General features: G+C 39.1%; 1 protein-coding gene across 4 annotated transcripts in view; it reads right to left on the reverse strand.

Moving 5' to 3' along the window:
• ICA1L (islet cell autoantigen 1 like) overlaps positions 1-13,107 on the reverse strand; it is an 89,505-nt gene extending 76,398 nt beyond the window's left edge. The window contains exons 1-2 of one of the 4 annotated variants that reach the window (XM_042949768.1): positions 13,035-13,107; positions 1,323-1,490 (exon numbers count right to left, since the gene is read on the reverse strand). In XM_042949768.1, the coding sequence (XP_042805702.1) occupies positions 1,323-1,348 (26 nt within the window). In that variant the 5' untranslated portion in view covers positions 1,349-1,490; positions 13,035-13,107. Of the gene's footprint in view, positions 1-1,322; positions 1,491-12,010; positions 12,427-13,034 lie in introns of those variants that run through there. The other 3 variants (XM_042949770.1, XM_042949769.1, XM_042949767.1) reach the window with 3 other exon arrangements.
• Positions 13,108-16,046: the final 2,939 nt, after the last annotated feature.

Consider the following 16,046-nt stretch of genomic DNA (forward strand, 5'->3'; position numbering starts at 1 on the left):
CAAGTTTATATTGCAAACTACATTCAAATTTCTAGTTACAATAAAATTTATTTTTATATAACTAGTCTATAATTTCAGTAGTCAGCATAATTTTAACCTGTAAATAAGTCATTAAAAAAGATAAATCAGAGCTCATTTTTTTTCCAAAAGTGATGCTTTAGGATTATTATCTATTTTTCGACTTTCTATTTAAGAATTTACTATAATCATATAATTTACTTATACCGCTTTAGTCATATCATTTCCTTTATAAAGAACATATGAATAGCATTTAAAATAGATCATTGGAGGGCCTGGGTGGCTCAGTCCCAACTTCGGCTCAAGTCATGATCTCACAGTTTGTGAGTTCAAGCCTCACACATCGGGCTCTCTGCTGTCAGTGCAGAGCCCGCTTCAGTTCCTCTGTACCCACCCCTCTCTCTCTGCCCCCCCTAAAAATAAATAAACATTAAAAAAATTAAAATAGGTTATTGGAAAATAAGACTTGAAAAATGTTGATGAAATCAGTAAGAAAGACCATTCAAACTATAAATAACGTATCAAGGAAAAGGAAGTGAACTACAAAAGAAAATATCATATTTTTGAAAGTAGCCAAAAAATTATATTTCAAATGTTTTTAATAAAGTATCAACACTAAATTCTTATGTTAAAATGGTATTAAAGCTAATCTTCTATGAAACTTAAGAATATTTCCAACTTTACTGCAGATTTCAGGCAAATACCTCTTCCAGTCCTCTGCTATGCCCAAAATTTCCAAGTGCTGAGCCTCTCATACTATGAGGATCAAATGGGATAACATATGCAAAACTGCTTTGAAAAATATAAAGTTGTGGGGGGCCTAGCTGGCTCAGTTGGTAGACCACGTAAGCCCCACATTGGGCATAGCACTTACTTAAAAAAACAGATGAAGTTGTATGCAAGTATAAGACATTCTTTTAATTAACAAATAGCCTGTAAAAAATATATATGATGTAAATTTTTAAAACACAAAATTTTTTATTTAACTGACATAATTTTAAATCTCAACACTGAGAATAACCTGGAAGAGGTTTATGCAGATATTAAAATACAGGGTGCACTGTTAAAAATGCAGACTGACCACATGCACTTCCCCGCTTTCCCTTCCCTAATCTACTAACGGTAAAAGTATAAAACAAAAGCAACCAATTAACTCACAAGTATAAGGAGCATAAATACAGTGACAAGAGCAGATGAAAAGACTACAATACATTTTTGGAGAGAAAGTAGTAACCTAAGCAACTAAAAGAGGAATGTTAGTGAATAGTGAGTCAATTACCTTGCAGACTATCTGAAAAACTCACCATTTGGAAGTGGAAGGAGGATTCATTGAAGTCTATATACAGTTGGCTAGACCCTGAGGCCGTTTTCTAATCTGTGTCACTCAATGCGAGTTGAAGAAATTGAACCAAGGCGGCGCTGGACTTGGGCTACAGTCCAACACAGCAGTTGGACAACACAGAAGATCTGGCCTGAAAACAAAACAATTAAGTGAAAGTTTACACACAGAACTGTTAAATGTCAAGCTTTTTTCCCATTCTTTGTTAACCAGTAGCAAAGCATTCTCACTCTCTCTCTTTCTCTCTCTCTCTCTCTCTCTCTCTCTCACACACACACACACACACCTTTCCATTCTTCAGAAAAGTCTAGAACATTCTTTTCTCTGGAAAGAACTAAAAGCTACAGAGAAAAGCAGGATACCATTGGGACATTCTAAAAGGATGGGTCTTTGCCTAATCACTCTAGAGCAAAATTTACCCGTTGTACATATAAATCTTCTGATTGGCTTTGTTATAGTCTTCCTCTTAAATATAAATGGAAAACCAAATGTCAAGAGATATCTGAGGGAAGTCTCCACCAAGAAAGACCTCTTACTTGGGGCACCTGGGTGGCTCAGTTGGTTAAGTGTCCGACTTCAGCTCAGGTCATAATCTCATGGCTTCTGAATTTGAGCCCTGCGTCAAGCTCTGTGCTGACAGCTCAGAGCCTGAAGCCTGCTTCAGATTCTGTCTCCCTCTCTCTGCTTATTCCCGGCGCTCTCTCTCTCTCTCTTAAAAATAAATAAACATTAAAAACAAAAACCTCTTACCTAAAGCAAAAAATAGAGAAAAGAAAATAGCTGAAGGGAATTAATATAATATAGGGAGGAAACAAAACAAAACAACCCTCCAACTAATATCCTCAAAGAGGAATAATAAAATAAAAAAGGACTCTTGAGGAAAAAAACAGGATAGCTGAATTTTTTTTTTTAATTTAATAGAAGGGTTGAAAAGTAACTGAAGAACCCAAATCTCCATCCAAAAAGAGATTTATTCCAAAATACATCATTGTGAGCTTTCAGGAAACAGGGCGGTGGGGGGGCGGAGGGGAGATCCTGGAAGTTTTAAGAGATAGAAAGTAGATTATATACAAATCATTAAGAGTCAGAAAGAGAGCAGATTTCTCAAAAGTAGCAATGAAATATAAAAGACAAAAATCGAACCCAGAAGAGCTATGAAGGGAAGGCTCAAGATGACAGCTGGACAGAACAAGCATCTCAAATTTAAGCAGAATGATGGACTCTGGAAAGGAGACCTCTGGGATATGTAACTGGTATGTTTCAGCATATTACTCATAGTCATATAGCAGAAATGTTAGAGCAATTGGTATTCAGAAAATTAAGTAAATTAAAAAATAAAGCCATTATTGGGGCACCTGGGTGGTTCAGTCAGTTAAGCATAGGACTTTGGCTCAGGTCATGATCTCACGGTTCAGGAGTTCCTGCCCCACATGGGGCTCTGTGCTGACAAATCAGAGCATGGAGCCTGCTTTGGATTCTGTGTCTCCCTCTTTCTGCCCCTCCCCCACTTGCACTGTCTGTCTATCAGTCTCTCTCTCAAAAATGAGATCAGGAACATGACAGGGATGTCTGCTCTCAACACTGTTGTTTAACATAGTGTTGGAAGTTCTAGCATCAGTAATCAGACAACAAAAGGAAATCAAAGGCATCAAAATTGGCAAAGATGAAGTCAAGCTTTCACTTTTTGCAGATGACATGATACTATACATGGAAAACCCAATAGACTCCACCAAAAGTCTGCTAGAACTGATATATGAATTCAGCAAAGTTGCAAGATATAAAATCAATGTACAGAAATCAGCTGCATTCTTATACACTAATAATGAAACAACAGAAAGACAAAGAAACTGATCCCATTCACGATTGCACCAAAAAGCATAAAATACCTAGGAATAAACCTAACCAAAGATGTAAAGCTCTGTATGCTGAAAACTATAGAAAGCTTATGAAGGAAATTGAAGAAGACATAAAGAAATGGAAAAACATTCCATGCTCATGGATTGGAACAATAAATACTGTTAAAATGTCAATACTACCCAAAGCAATCTACACATTCAGTGCAATCCCAATCAACATTGCACCAGCATTCTTCTCGAAGCTAGAACAAGCACTCCTAAAATCTGTATGGAACCACAAAAGACCCTGAATAGCCAAAGTAATATTGAAGAAGAAGACCAAAGCGGGAGGCATCACAATCCCAGACTTTAGCCTCTACTACAAAGCTGTAATCATCAAGACAGCATGGTATTGGCACAAAAACAGACACATAGACCAATGGAATAGAATAGAGACTTCAGAATTGGACCCACAAATGTATGGCCAACTAATCTTTGACAAAGCAGGAAAGAAGAGCCAATGGAAACAAGACAGTCTCTTTAACAAATGGTGCTAGGAGAACTGGACAGCAACATGGAGAAGAATGAAACTAGACCACTTTCTTACACCATTCACAAAAATATACTCAAAATGGATAAAGGACCTGAATGTGAGACAGGAAACCATCATAACCCTAGAGGAGAAAGCAGGAAAAAACCTCTCTGACCTCAGCCACAGCAATTTCTTACTTGACACATCCCCAAAGGGAATTAAAAGCAAAAATGAACTATTGGGACCTCATGAAGATAAAAAGCTTCTGCACAGCAAAGGAAACAATCAACAAAACTAAAAGGCAACCAACAGAATGGGAAAAGATATTTACAAATGACATATCAGAAAAGGGCTAATATCCAAAATCTATAAAGAACTCACCAAACTTCACACCCAAAAAACAAATAATCCAGGGAAGAAATGGGCAGAAGACATGGATAGACACTTCTCTAAAGAAGACATCCAGATGGCCAACAGGCACATGAAAAGATGCTCAACGTCACTCCTCATCAGGGAAATACAAATCAAAACCACACTGAGATACCACCTCATGCCGGTCAGAGTGGCTAAAACGAACAAATCAGGAGACTATAGATGCTGGCGAGGATGTGGAGAAACGGGAACCCTCTTGCGCTGTTGGTGGGAAGGCAAAGTGGTGCAGCCGCTCTGGAAAACAGTGTGGAGATTCCTCACAAAATTAAAAATAGATCTACCCTATGACCCAGCAATAGCACTGCTAGGAATTTACCCAAGGGATACAGGAGTGCTGATGCATAGGGGCATTTGTACCCCAATGTTTATAGCAGCACTTTCAACAATAGCCAAATTATGGAAAGAGCCTAAATGTCCATCAACTGACGAATGGATAAAGAAGATGTGGTTTATATATGCAATAGACTACTACTTGGCAATGAGAAAGAATGAAATCTGGCCATTTGTAGCAATGTGGATGGAACTGGAGAGTGTTATGCTAAGTGAAATAAGTCAGTCAGAGAAAGACAGATACCACATGTTTTCACTCTTATGTGGATCCTGAGAAACTTAACAGAAGACCATGGGGGAGGGGAAGGGGGGAAAAAATGGCCAGATTTGATTCTTTCTCTGACTTCAGCACAGGTCATGATCTCACATCGAGCCCCTTATCGGGTTCTCTGCTGTCAGTGCAGAGCCCACTTCAGATCCTCTGCATCCCTCTCTCTCTGCCCCTCCCCACTCTCTCTTCCTCCCACTCTCAAAAATAAACATTAAAAAAAAAAGGCAAGAAGTATTACGTATTGGGCTCCCTAAAACCTACAGTTGCTGTGACATTTTTAATTTTTCTTGTCAAGAGTCAAAGCATGGCTGTAGAAAAACAAAACAGTAAGCTAGTGGTCAACCTTGCACAGCAGACTAAAGAAGATCAATCAGAGCTATATCAGCATTGATCTGTCTCTGGAATGAATGATTAACACATGCTGTGGGAACCTGCTTAGAGATAGCATATGACGACTATTGTCAGCCAACAGCCAATTAAAGAAAAAGATCACAACAATGTTCAGTCTCCTATCTCAGTCTCTAAGGTAGCTATTCCAATGCCTTATACCATTCTTGGGCAAAGAGCAGGCCAAAACACAACTGCCCTTTTCAACAATAGATAACATATAAAAGTAACTCTTCAAGAAAAGGAAGAGGGACCATAGGTGGAAAAGAGAAAAAAAAACACATTTGAAGAGCTAGTGCATAAAATAGAATCTTAATAGAATTTTAAAGAAAACTGGTTTGCATCAGATAATACATATAATTATATAGACTATATACAGTATATATAGTTAGATAGACTAACTATATAGTTATACGAACTATAACATATATAGTTATATGGACTATAACTATATAGTTATATAGAATATAACTTGATGAAACAGATTTTTGAAAAGAACTGAAAAAGCAAAAGATACAAGGGGAAAAAAATACCACAGAACTTGAAATCGTATTAGAAACAGCTGTGGGGGCGCCTGGGTGGCTCAGTCGGTTAAGTGTCCGACTTCAGCTCAGGTCACGATATCACGGTCCGTGAGTTCAAGCCCCGTGTCGGGCTCTGGGCTGATGGCTCAGAGCCTGGAGCCTGCTTCCAATTCCGTGTCTCCCTTTCTCTCTGCCCCTCCCCCGTTCATGCTCTGTCTCTCTCTGTGTCAAAAATAAATAAGGGTTAAAAAAAAAATTAAAAAAAGAAACAAAGAAACACCTCTGAGTAGAATAGATAATTCAGAAAACCAAGTTAACTTGGATGGCAAGCCATGGAAAATCCTTCAGAATAAATATTACAAAATAAAGGTGGCTAGATTCTAACAAAGTAGTTAGAACAAAGATGATCGATTTGTAAGACAGACTACTGAGATCTAATGTAAGTAATACTCTTTCTTGGACAGAAAGACAATAGGAACATAAAATTTTCAAGGATATAGAGGTGAAAAACTGAAAGGTGTTATGTTTCAGGAAAAATTAACAGGGAATGATCAAAATTTAGATATTGTATAGAATTCTGCCAAGTTTTAAGGATAAAGAAAAGATGCTATTAGCATCCAGAAGAAATAAAATAATTTATGTTGGCCTCATCCATCTCCTCAGCAACATGAGACAACGGATAAAAGTGAGTACTGTGTACAACACAGAGTGAAAAGGAATATGACATGGGATTTTCTACTTAGTGGAATATAATTTTAATGGATATTTAACATTCCCTTTAATGGTTGTACTATAATTTACTACTATGGTCTATTATTGATACATATTTAGATTGTTTCTGGAATATCATTTAAACCATGCTGAATAAAAAATAAGAAAAAAAAAACATATATTATTTAAAATACATGCAAGTTTACCTATAAGATAAAAATCCTGGAAGTACAATGGCCGAATCAAAGGTTACATGCATTTAAAATTTTCATTCTGCTAAACTGTCCTGTATAAGAGATTGTACCAGTTTTTTTGCCCACCAGCAATGGAGTAAAGTGCTTGCTCACTGCAACTCAGAACATTGTGTTATTAGATTTCTGATCTTTTTCGGAGCACCTGGGTGGCTCAGTCAGTCAGTTGAGCGTCCGACTTTGGCTCAGGTCATGATCTCACAGCTTGTGAGTTCGAGCCCCATGTCACGCTCTGTGCTGACAGCTCGGAGCCTGGAGCCTGCGTCAGATTCTGTGCCTCTCTCTCTCTCTGCCCCAACCCACTCACATTCTGTCTCTGTCTCTCTCAAAAATAAATAAACATTAGATTTCTGATCTTTTTCAACCTTAAAGATAAAGCTTATTTGGGGTGCCTGCGTGGCTCAGTCGGTTAAGCATCCGACTTCAGCTCAGGTCATGAACTCCTGGTTTGTGAGTGTGAGTCCCACGTCGGACTCTGTGCTGATAGCTCAGAGCCTGGAGCCTGCTTCAGATTCTGTGTCTCCCTCTCGCTCTGCCCCTTCCCCACTCATGCTCTGTCTCTGTCTCAGAAATAAATAAACATTAAAAAAAAATTTTTTTTAATTATTTTATGGTAACCTAATAATTTGGAATTATCTTACCATATTTCATCAGTTGAAGACACCATTATTTAAAAGGTATGCCATTATTTTACATACCTCTAAACACGAAAAAAATCTACAAAGTAAACTGTGCTTTCTAATCATCCATTTTCAAATACATGAAAAATTCTGATTTCAGGGGTACCTGGGTGGCTCAGTTGGTTAAGTGTCTGTCTTTGGTTCAGGTCATGATCTCAGGTTCTTGAATTCAAGCCCCACATTGGGATCTCTGCTGACAGCATAGAGCATGCTTGGGAGTCTGTCTGTCTACCCTTCCCCAGCTTGTGCTCTCACTCGCTCTCTCAAAAATAAATAAACATTAAAAAAAGTTCAGATTTCAGAAATAATTTCAGAGATGTGAAAATATGAACAGGTGCTTCTTAAAATCAACGAGATACAATATATGAGAAAGGCTGAGTATCTGAAAACGATTTTTTTTAATATGCAACAATCAGGAATACAGCACAAATATATGCTTCCCAGAACAAATAAAACAACTAAATTATTTGAAGCCACAATCCATACAACTAAAATGTATTTAGTTTTATTATTTTAATTTTATTTTTTAAGTTTATTTATTTTGAGAGCAAGAGAGACAGCACAAGTGGGGGAGGGGCAGAGAGGGAGAGAATCCCAAGCAGGCTCCCCACTGTCAGCGCAGAGCCATAGGGCTTGAACTCATGAATCCTGAGATCAAGACCTGAGCAGAAACTAAGAGTCAGGCACTCAACCGACTGAGCCACCCAGGTGCCCTTACAACTACAATGTATTTAAAAATGTGGGGCTGCTGGGTGGTTCAATCGGTTAAGCATCTGACCGGCTCAGGTCATGGTCTCACAGTTCGTGAGTTTGAGCCCCACATCGGGCTCTGTGCTGACAGCCTGGAGCCTGCTTTGGACTCTGTCGGTCTCTCTCTCTCTCTCTCTCTCTCTCTCTCTCTGCCCCTTCCCCACTCATGCTCTCTCTGTCTCTCAAAAAATAAATGCTAAAACGAAAATTTCTTTTTAATGTATTTAAAAATGAAGAACTTATTGGAGTACCTGGCCGGCTTAGTTGGTTAAGCATCAGACTTTGATTCAGGTCACTATCTCACTGTTCGTGAGTTTGAGCCCTGTTATGGGTGAGCACAAGCCCCACTTCAAATGAGCCCCACTTCTCTCTCACTCCCTTTTTGCCCCTTGTGGGATTCTCTCTCCCTCTCTCTTTCTGCACCTCGCTCACTTGTGCCCTCTCAGTCTCTCAAGAAAATTAAATAAATAAAAAAATTTAACAATGAAGAATTTATAAAATGGAGAAATGGTAAAAAGGGATTTAATTCAGTTAACTCTAAATGTGATTGTAACAAACAAAACAGAATTGTTTTAACTATTAAAATAATAGGTACATGTAAAAAATAAGAAAAATTTGATGAAAATTATCTGTGATAAAAATTCCTGAACATGGGGCGCCTGGGTGGCTCAGTCGGTTAAGCGTCCGACTTCAGCTCAGGTCACGATATCACGGTCCGTGAGTTCAAGCCCCGCGTCGGGCTCTGGGCTGATGGCTCAGAGCCTGGAGCCTGCTTCCGATTCCGTGTCTCCCTCTCTCTCTGCCCCTCCCCCATTCATGCTCTGTCTCTCTTTGTCTCAAAAATAAATAAAACGTTAAAGAAAAAAAAAAAATTCCTGAACATACCATTAAAACATTAGCAAAAAGTATGTTAAATTATTCATCTCTCATGATAAAAAGGTATTTAATAAAACTTAACATCCATCTTTTTTTTTTCTTTTTTTAATCTTTCAAAGGCGCCTGGCTGGCTGAGTCCATAAAGCATATGACTCTTGATCTCAGGATCATGAGTTGAAGCCCCATGTTGGGCACAGAGCTTATTTTAAAAAATAACCTAGGGGCACCTGGGTGGCTCAGTCAGTTGGGCGACTGACTCATGATTTCAGCTAGGTCATCATTTCATGGTTCGTGAGTTTGAGCCCGGTGTCAGTCTCCACGCTAACAGTGTGAAGCCTCCTTGGGATTCTCTGTCTCCCTCTCTCTCTGCCCCTCCCCTGCTTGCTTGTGCATGCTCTCTCAAAATAAACAAATAAACATTTTAAAAAATAATAAAATCGGGCACCTGGGTGGCTCAGTCAGTTAAGCACTGGACTTTAGCTCAGGTCATGATCTCACGGCTCATGGGTTCGAGCCCTGGGTCAGGCTCTGTGCTGACAGCTCAGAGTCTGGAGCCTCCTTCAGATTCTGTGTCTGTCTCTCTCTCTCTCTCTCTCTCTCTCTCTCTCTCTCTCTCTGCCCCTCCCCCATTCACACTCTGTCTTTCAAAAATAAACCTTAAAAAAAATTTAATAAATAATAAAATAAAATTCACTAGGAAAACGACTGTAAGAATACCAGAAAAAATCTAATTAAGAGTAATAAAAAGATTTTAAGCAATATCAATTCAATCAGTATTGTACTGGTCTTCCATTTCCACTTCAGAAAGTTGCAAGAGAAAATTAATTCCATCCTAACACTGAGAATAAGTTAGATAATCTACAAAATTTAGTGTTTTCTGAAAGTACATCAGAGGGCTGAGGATGCAGGAAAGCTCATGATCTGAAAATCCAGAAAATGCTTAGCCCTACCTAGGACTGAAGAGATTCCTGGCTGCTCTCATCTTGGGAGAAAAGAGGAAGAAGAGGAGGCTACTTCACAAAATAAAGGAGGGCAAAAAACAAGCAAACTGTATCTTTAAGTCCTGGGAAAAAAAAAAAAAAAAAAAAGCTGGCCAAGAATTCTATATCTAATAAAAATATCCTTCAAAAATGAAAGCAAAGTAAAACTTCAGACAGATACAGTTGAAAGGCCACAGTGACCTGTGTTACAAAAAAAAATCTAAATATTCTTTAGGGTGAAGAAAAATAACATAGAAACTCAGCTCTACAGGAAGCAAGAGAGAAAAAAGGGTAAATATATTGATAAATACAAAGGAATTTTTAAACATTACATATATACATGCATCTTTAAATTTCACTAAAAGATTGATTCATTACATTTTTAAAAATATAGGACACATGTAGAAGTAAAGTATGTAAGGGCACATAAGGTGAGATGGTCATTACAAGTATAAATGATAATATTCTTACACTGCTCATAAAATACTAAAATAGATTTGAAAATAAGCTATGATAAATTTAAGATACATATGAAATCTTTAGTACCACCAATAAAAAAAATAACATGAAGAGACAAAACTAAAAAGACAGGACAAGAAATATTTTTCTAAAAGCTCAATTCATCCAAAAAGGAGGCAGGGAAGAAGACTAAAGAATAAATGAAAAAATGGAAAAAGAATACCAATATACTTAACCCAAACACAGAAAAAAGTTATAAAAATAAAAAATGAACTATATACCACTATTAAAACACAGAGGTTGTTGTGAGACTGGATAAACAACTACAAACCAACTGTATGTAGTTTATAACAAACACATTTTAAACATAAATACACAGATGTATTAAAAGGAAAAAGCAAGAGGCAAGCATTAAGCTTGTATTAAGGTCATACAGGACAGGCTTCCATGTAAAAAGTATTTTCGGGAATAGAATGGACATTTAATAATGATAAAGTGGTCAATCTATCAAAAGGACACAGCTGTCTTAAATGTGTATGTGACTGATAACACTACCAAATATTTTTAAAAAACTGACAGAACTGAAGGGGAAAATAGATAAATCTACAATCATAGTTAATCATAACTAAAACTTAACACTTCTCCCAGAGTAACTGATGGAATAAAGAGACATTAAAATGTGAAGATAAAAGGCTCAAGCAACACTCAACCAGCTTGACCTAAATGACATTTAGACTATTCCATCCACCACCAGAAGAATACACATTTTCCCCCAAGGGTAACTGAACACTCACCAAGACAGACCATAGGTTAGGCAAGGAAAAAATTCTCAATAAATTTAAAGGTATTGAAATAATACATGTTTTCTGAGCACGACATTGTTAATTTAGAAATCAATAGCAATGAACTACCTAAAAAAATTCCAAAATATTTGGAAATAAAATAGCACACCTAAATAAATAAGGGATCATAGAACTTAAACTTTTAAATATTTTTAACTAAATGATAATGAAAATATCCCATGTTTGTGGGATGTAGCTAAAGCATGCTTAGAGGAAAACTTATAGCTTTAAATGCTTACATAAAAGGGAAAAAAATATATTATTTATGCTTCCACCTTAATAAATTAGAAAAAGATGAGCAAATTAAACCCAAAGTAAAAGAAAAAAATGAAAATAGGAATGAAATATGTGAAATAGAAAACAGGCAAATCAGTAAAATCAACAAAGTCAAAAATGTAAATATAGGACATACGACACGATAAAATCATGAAGTCTGACAGTGTAGTATTTGGTACCAGTTCAGTCACTGGTACAAATTTTGTTTTATTAATTGCTTTATAATAAGTATGTCTAAAAAAAACGTGGCTTCCTAGTTTTCCCAACCAGTCTCATGTTTGCAGCTTTCACACTTGATCTCTGAGCACCCATTTAACTCCAAAATTATGATGATTTGTCTAGCAATTATAAATTACTGATAATTAGAACAATGTCTTGCACATTGCTGTTTCAATGGCTAGATGCACAATCATTCTGAGCTATTAAATACAGACATTTCAAAGAATACTGGTAATGATGGGCACAGATAAATATAAAACGATTAAAATTTTTCATTATATAAAAAATGTATACATACCATCAGATGTTTATTTGTTCAATAAATGCGTAATTAACTCCTATTAAAAGATGAGGCACCTGTGGCTACTTCATAAACACTGATGTTAAGATGATGTAAGTAATATCGCCTTACAGTACGTTGTCTAAGTCTAAACTAAATAAATCAATACATAAATGCTTAAAGAAAATCCAAAACCATGGACAAACGTGATCTTCCCAATAAGCTATTTCACAGTGACCCATAGCTTATAACAGCTTTCAGGCTCTGCGCATTAACATCATCTATTACATGAAAAATAATCCCACCCCCTCTACCGGCAAACCCACAGCATCGCGGGTTGGTTGCCAGATCGGATTTTTTTCCCCTCTCCCATCTTTCTCAGGCATCAGGTATCTGACCACTGACATCATTTGGGCACCCGACCAGGTGATCCGCGTTTCCAAGAGCCGGATAGGTGCACGGGGCTGGGTTCACGGCCTCAGGCCGCAGTATTTGTGCGCGGAACCCCTCGGGAGCTCTAGCATTCCGCGGTTAGCCTTACGCCGCACACTTATGTTTTGTTTTTACCAAACGCTTGCCACTTCGTTTCTAAAGAAGGCGTTTCCATCACAAAATAATGACATAAAAATAAACACAACAGAAAAAAGAGGTCAGCAGGAAAGCACCTGAATGCTGTGAACACCTGCCTCTAATGGAAGCGATCTCCACCTTCCAGAGAAATCACCCAAATAAGCCTCAGGCTGGTGCGCACGTTCGCTACCGGGGCGGCGTGAAGGAAAGCTCCTTTCGTCCGGAGAGGACCCAGCCTCGCCAGAAACCACTCCTTGCGGGTTCTGCCCGGAGGAGCGCGGACCAGGACTTCGTCCCAGGGGGAGGCCGCAGGGGCCGGCGAGGCCTCGAGAGACAGCGTGCGCGCGTGGCAGGCGCCTCCCGCCGCGCTTCCACCTCAGGGCGTCGCCACGGAAACGAGGGTTTGGCCTCCGGCCCGCCAGGCCCGGAGAGGGCGCGGCCTGACCGGCACTGGGAGGCCGCAGGCTCTCACCGCGACGCTGGAACCGCGACGCGCCGGTCCTCCGCCAGCTCGGGTCGCGCTTAACTGCGCGGAGGTCCGTCACAGCACCCGTTCCCGCCGCCGCCACCCGCGAGCCCCGCGACGCCACCGGGCCACTCCCGCAGCCCGTGCCCCTCCGCACCCGTGCGTGGAGGTGTCGGGCTCCGGCTGCGGGAGGCGGGAGATTTAAACCGGGCGGCCTGGCGCGCGCGGAAGCCGCGCTGCCTTCGGCATCTCCGTCCGGCGTCCGCGTTCTCGCCCTCTCCGGCTTTTCCCGAACCCCACCGAAGCCCGGCTCTCGGTCCGTTTTTTGATGAACTCCTAGACCCTTTCTGTTCCTTCGCTACCAAATTCGTTTACTAACAAATACCAAACCGGTCAGAATATCGGAATTAAGGAACTGTTTGTGAGACCTCTGAGGCATTCCCTGTTTCCTTTCCTAAGCCCGGGTCCCTCCCTGCCTCCGGGGCGGCACCGCACCTGCCAGGCCCTCCGAGAGACCATCTCTACCGGGCTATATGCTTCTGAGCCTCAGTCATTCCTGAATCAGGGCGCTTCTCAGTACCAGTGCCCGCACGCGGTAACTGTTCATGTGTTATATTTTAACTCTTAAAGGTTTAAAGATGATTAAGTTAGCAACTGTTAATAACTGACCTCAAATGCACATACACATAACCTAAATTTGTTGTCATAAATGAGTCTTCAAAAGTAAAAGGCAAAATTTAAGCCTAAAAATTGAAGAAAAAAATGGAAAAAGGCAAAAGTAAATTGTTACTGGCGTAAGATAATATAAATTCAAAGTGCTTTCTTTTTAAAGGTGATTCAAAAAATCCTATCAACTTTTCTAAAGCTCCACAAAGTATGAATTACAACTGTGACATAGGCTAGCGAGGAAAAAACCTTACACTCCAGGTGATAACTAAAGTCTGTAAGATCACGAAAGATGGAGTGAGATTCTAGAATATTACAAAATTCTTCGGTATTATAGGTAAAATACTTACCTACAAAACCAGAAAGTGGTTTTAGAATAGGAAAAAGAATAGGCTATTTATACAAGAGTTAATTTGGATCGAAAAAAATTGAGATATCTTTAGACCAGGGATTCTTACTGAGATATATGGGGTTTCAACGAACAGGTGAATACCTGAAATAATAAGCAAACTTTCGGTATCTTTTTTTTTTTTCTAATTGTTAGAAATGTAACCAAAGCCAAGTTCCACTGCCCAAAGCACACAAAGCCAATCACTGAGACGTCATATTTGCAAGGAAAGGGTTTATTCCAGAGGCAGCCAAAGAGATAAAAGGGCAAGCTTCAAATCTGCCTCCTAGAAGGGGTTGTGATTACATATATGCTGATGAAAAAGGTGGAGAAATTTATGGTAATTCATGAGGAAAGATGGGGCATGCACATTGAGCATACTCACTTTGAGGTGGAGACTTAAAATGAGGCACAATTCAGCCTCTACTGTCAGGAGGTCATCTTAGGACACAGGGGCTATGGGCATGTTCCAAGAGAGCCTAGATCAAAATGGATGGGGTCTTGGGCTCATTATCTAGGGTAAGGAAGACAGGGCCTTGCTGTTCATAGGCGGGAACTTATCTGTGACTTTTTAGCCCAGGTCTCCCTAGTGGATTTGTTAGTGGGGTCTGAAAACAAACAATAGCTGATTAGGGAGAAACAGGCCTCTGAAAAACTTTAGATTTCCTGTTAGTTTCAACCTCATTAACCCCATGGGGGGCAGCAACCTCAGAGAGTCCACAGCTTTCCTCAGATTCTCAAAGTCCAGATCCTTAAAAGGGTAAGAATTAGCATTTGGCAATAAGGATAACTGCTGTACTTCCTCAGATCTTTCCTAACTCGTGCTAAGTTTGGCGTCCCACGTAAGGACATACCTCTGCTCTCAATAATTGTAATTATTTCTCTGTCTTCCCCATTGGATCCTTAGCTCTTCCAAGGTACATTTAGGCTGTTTAGTAGCTTTATCTCTTTTAACACAGTGCCTAATACATACTGCATTCTGAATGTGCATTCAATCAATAAATGAACAGAAGCAAAGACAGCTAATTGACAACTGAAGGATACTGTATAGAATACCTGAAAAGAATTGAACACCTTTCTTCCCAAAGAATAAATTATTCTAATAGAGTAAGCAAAACGACTTTCATAATGTTATCATGAAACATATGTTAAGTTACTTGGGATATTTTAGAAAATGCTTGTTCCAAACAGGATGAAGTTTAACTTAAGAGGATATGAAATAGTTTTTCAGCCCAATCTGAAGCAGAGAAAGGCCCTCCAAGAAATATACCAGAAAGTCAGAGAAGTGACTGTGGGCAAGGGGTGTTGGCTTTGTTCACTTACTTGGAGAAAATTACTTAGATACACAAGACACCATAAAATGTAGCATTCATACATAATCACTTTTCCTTCACAGGTCACTAAGAAAAGCAGGTAAGTGGCAGCAGAGTATAAGAATGGTTTCAGCAAACAAAGTTAAGCTACTGACACTCTTCGAATCAGGTTTTCTTAATCATAGATTTGATAAATGTTTGTAGAGTGAATTAATAATCCTCCTTTAGCTGTTGGTAAGAAAATATTTAAATGCCTTGTACTAGTTAGTACCTTAAATAAATAGGCGCCCACAGTAGTTAAAATGTAGTGTTTCATAAATAAGTTTTTAGAAAACAATTTAACACTATTAAAATATTTTTATATGGGAGGATTTATTTTTTTTTTAATTTTTTTAACGTTTATTTATTTTTGAGACAGAGACAGAGCATGAATGGGGGAGGGTCAGAGAGAGGGAGACACAGAATCTGAAACAGGCTCCAGGCTCTGAGCTGTCAGCACAGAGCCCGACGCAGGGCTTGAACTCACGGACCGCGAGATCATGACCTGAGCCCAAGTCGGCCGCTTAACCGACTGAGCCACCCAGGCACCCCTATATGGGAGGATTTAATTTCATCTAGAAATTAAATGTACAAACATTTATAGAAGTGTTA

The sequence above is a fragment of the Panthera leo genome, chromosome C1 (genome assembly GCF_018350215.1).
Source record: "Panthera leo isolate Ple1 chromosome C1, P.leo_Ple1_pat1.1, whole genome shotgun sequence".
Classification (NCBI taxonomy): Eukaryota; Metazoa; Chordata; class Mammalia; order Carnivora; family Felidae; genus Panthera; species Panthera leo.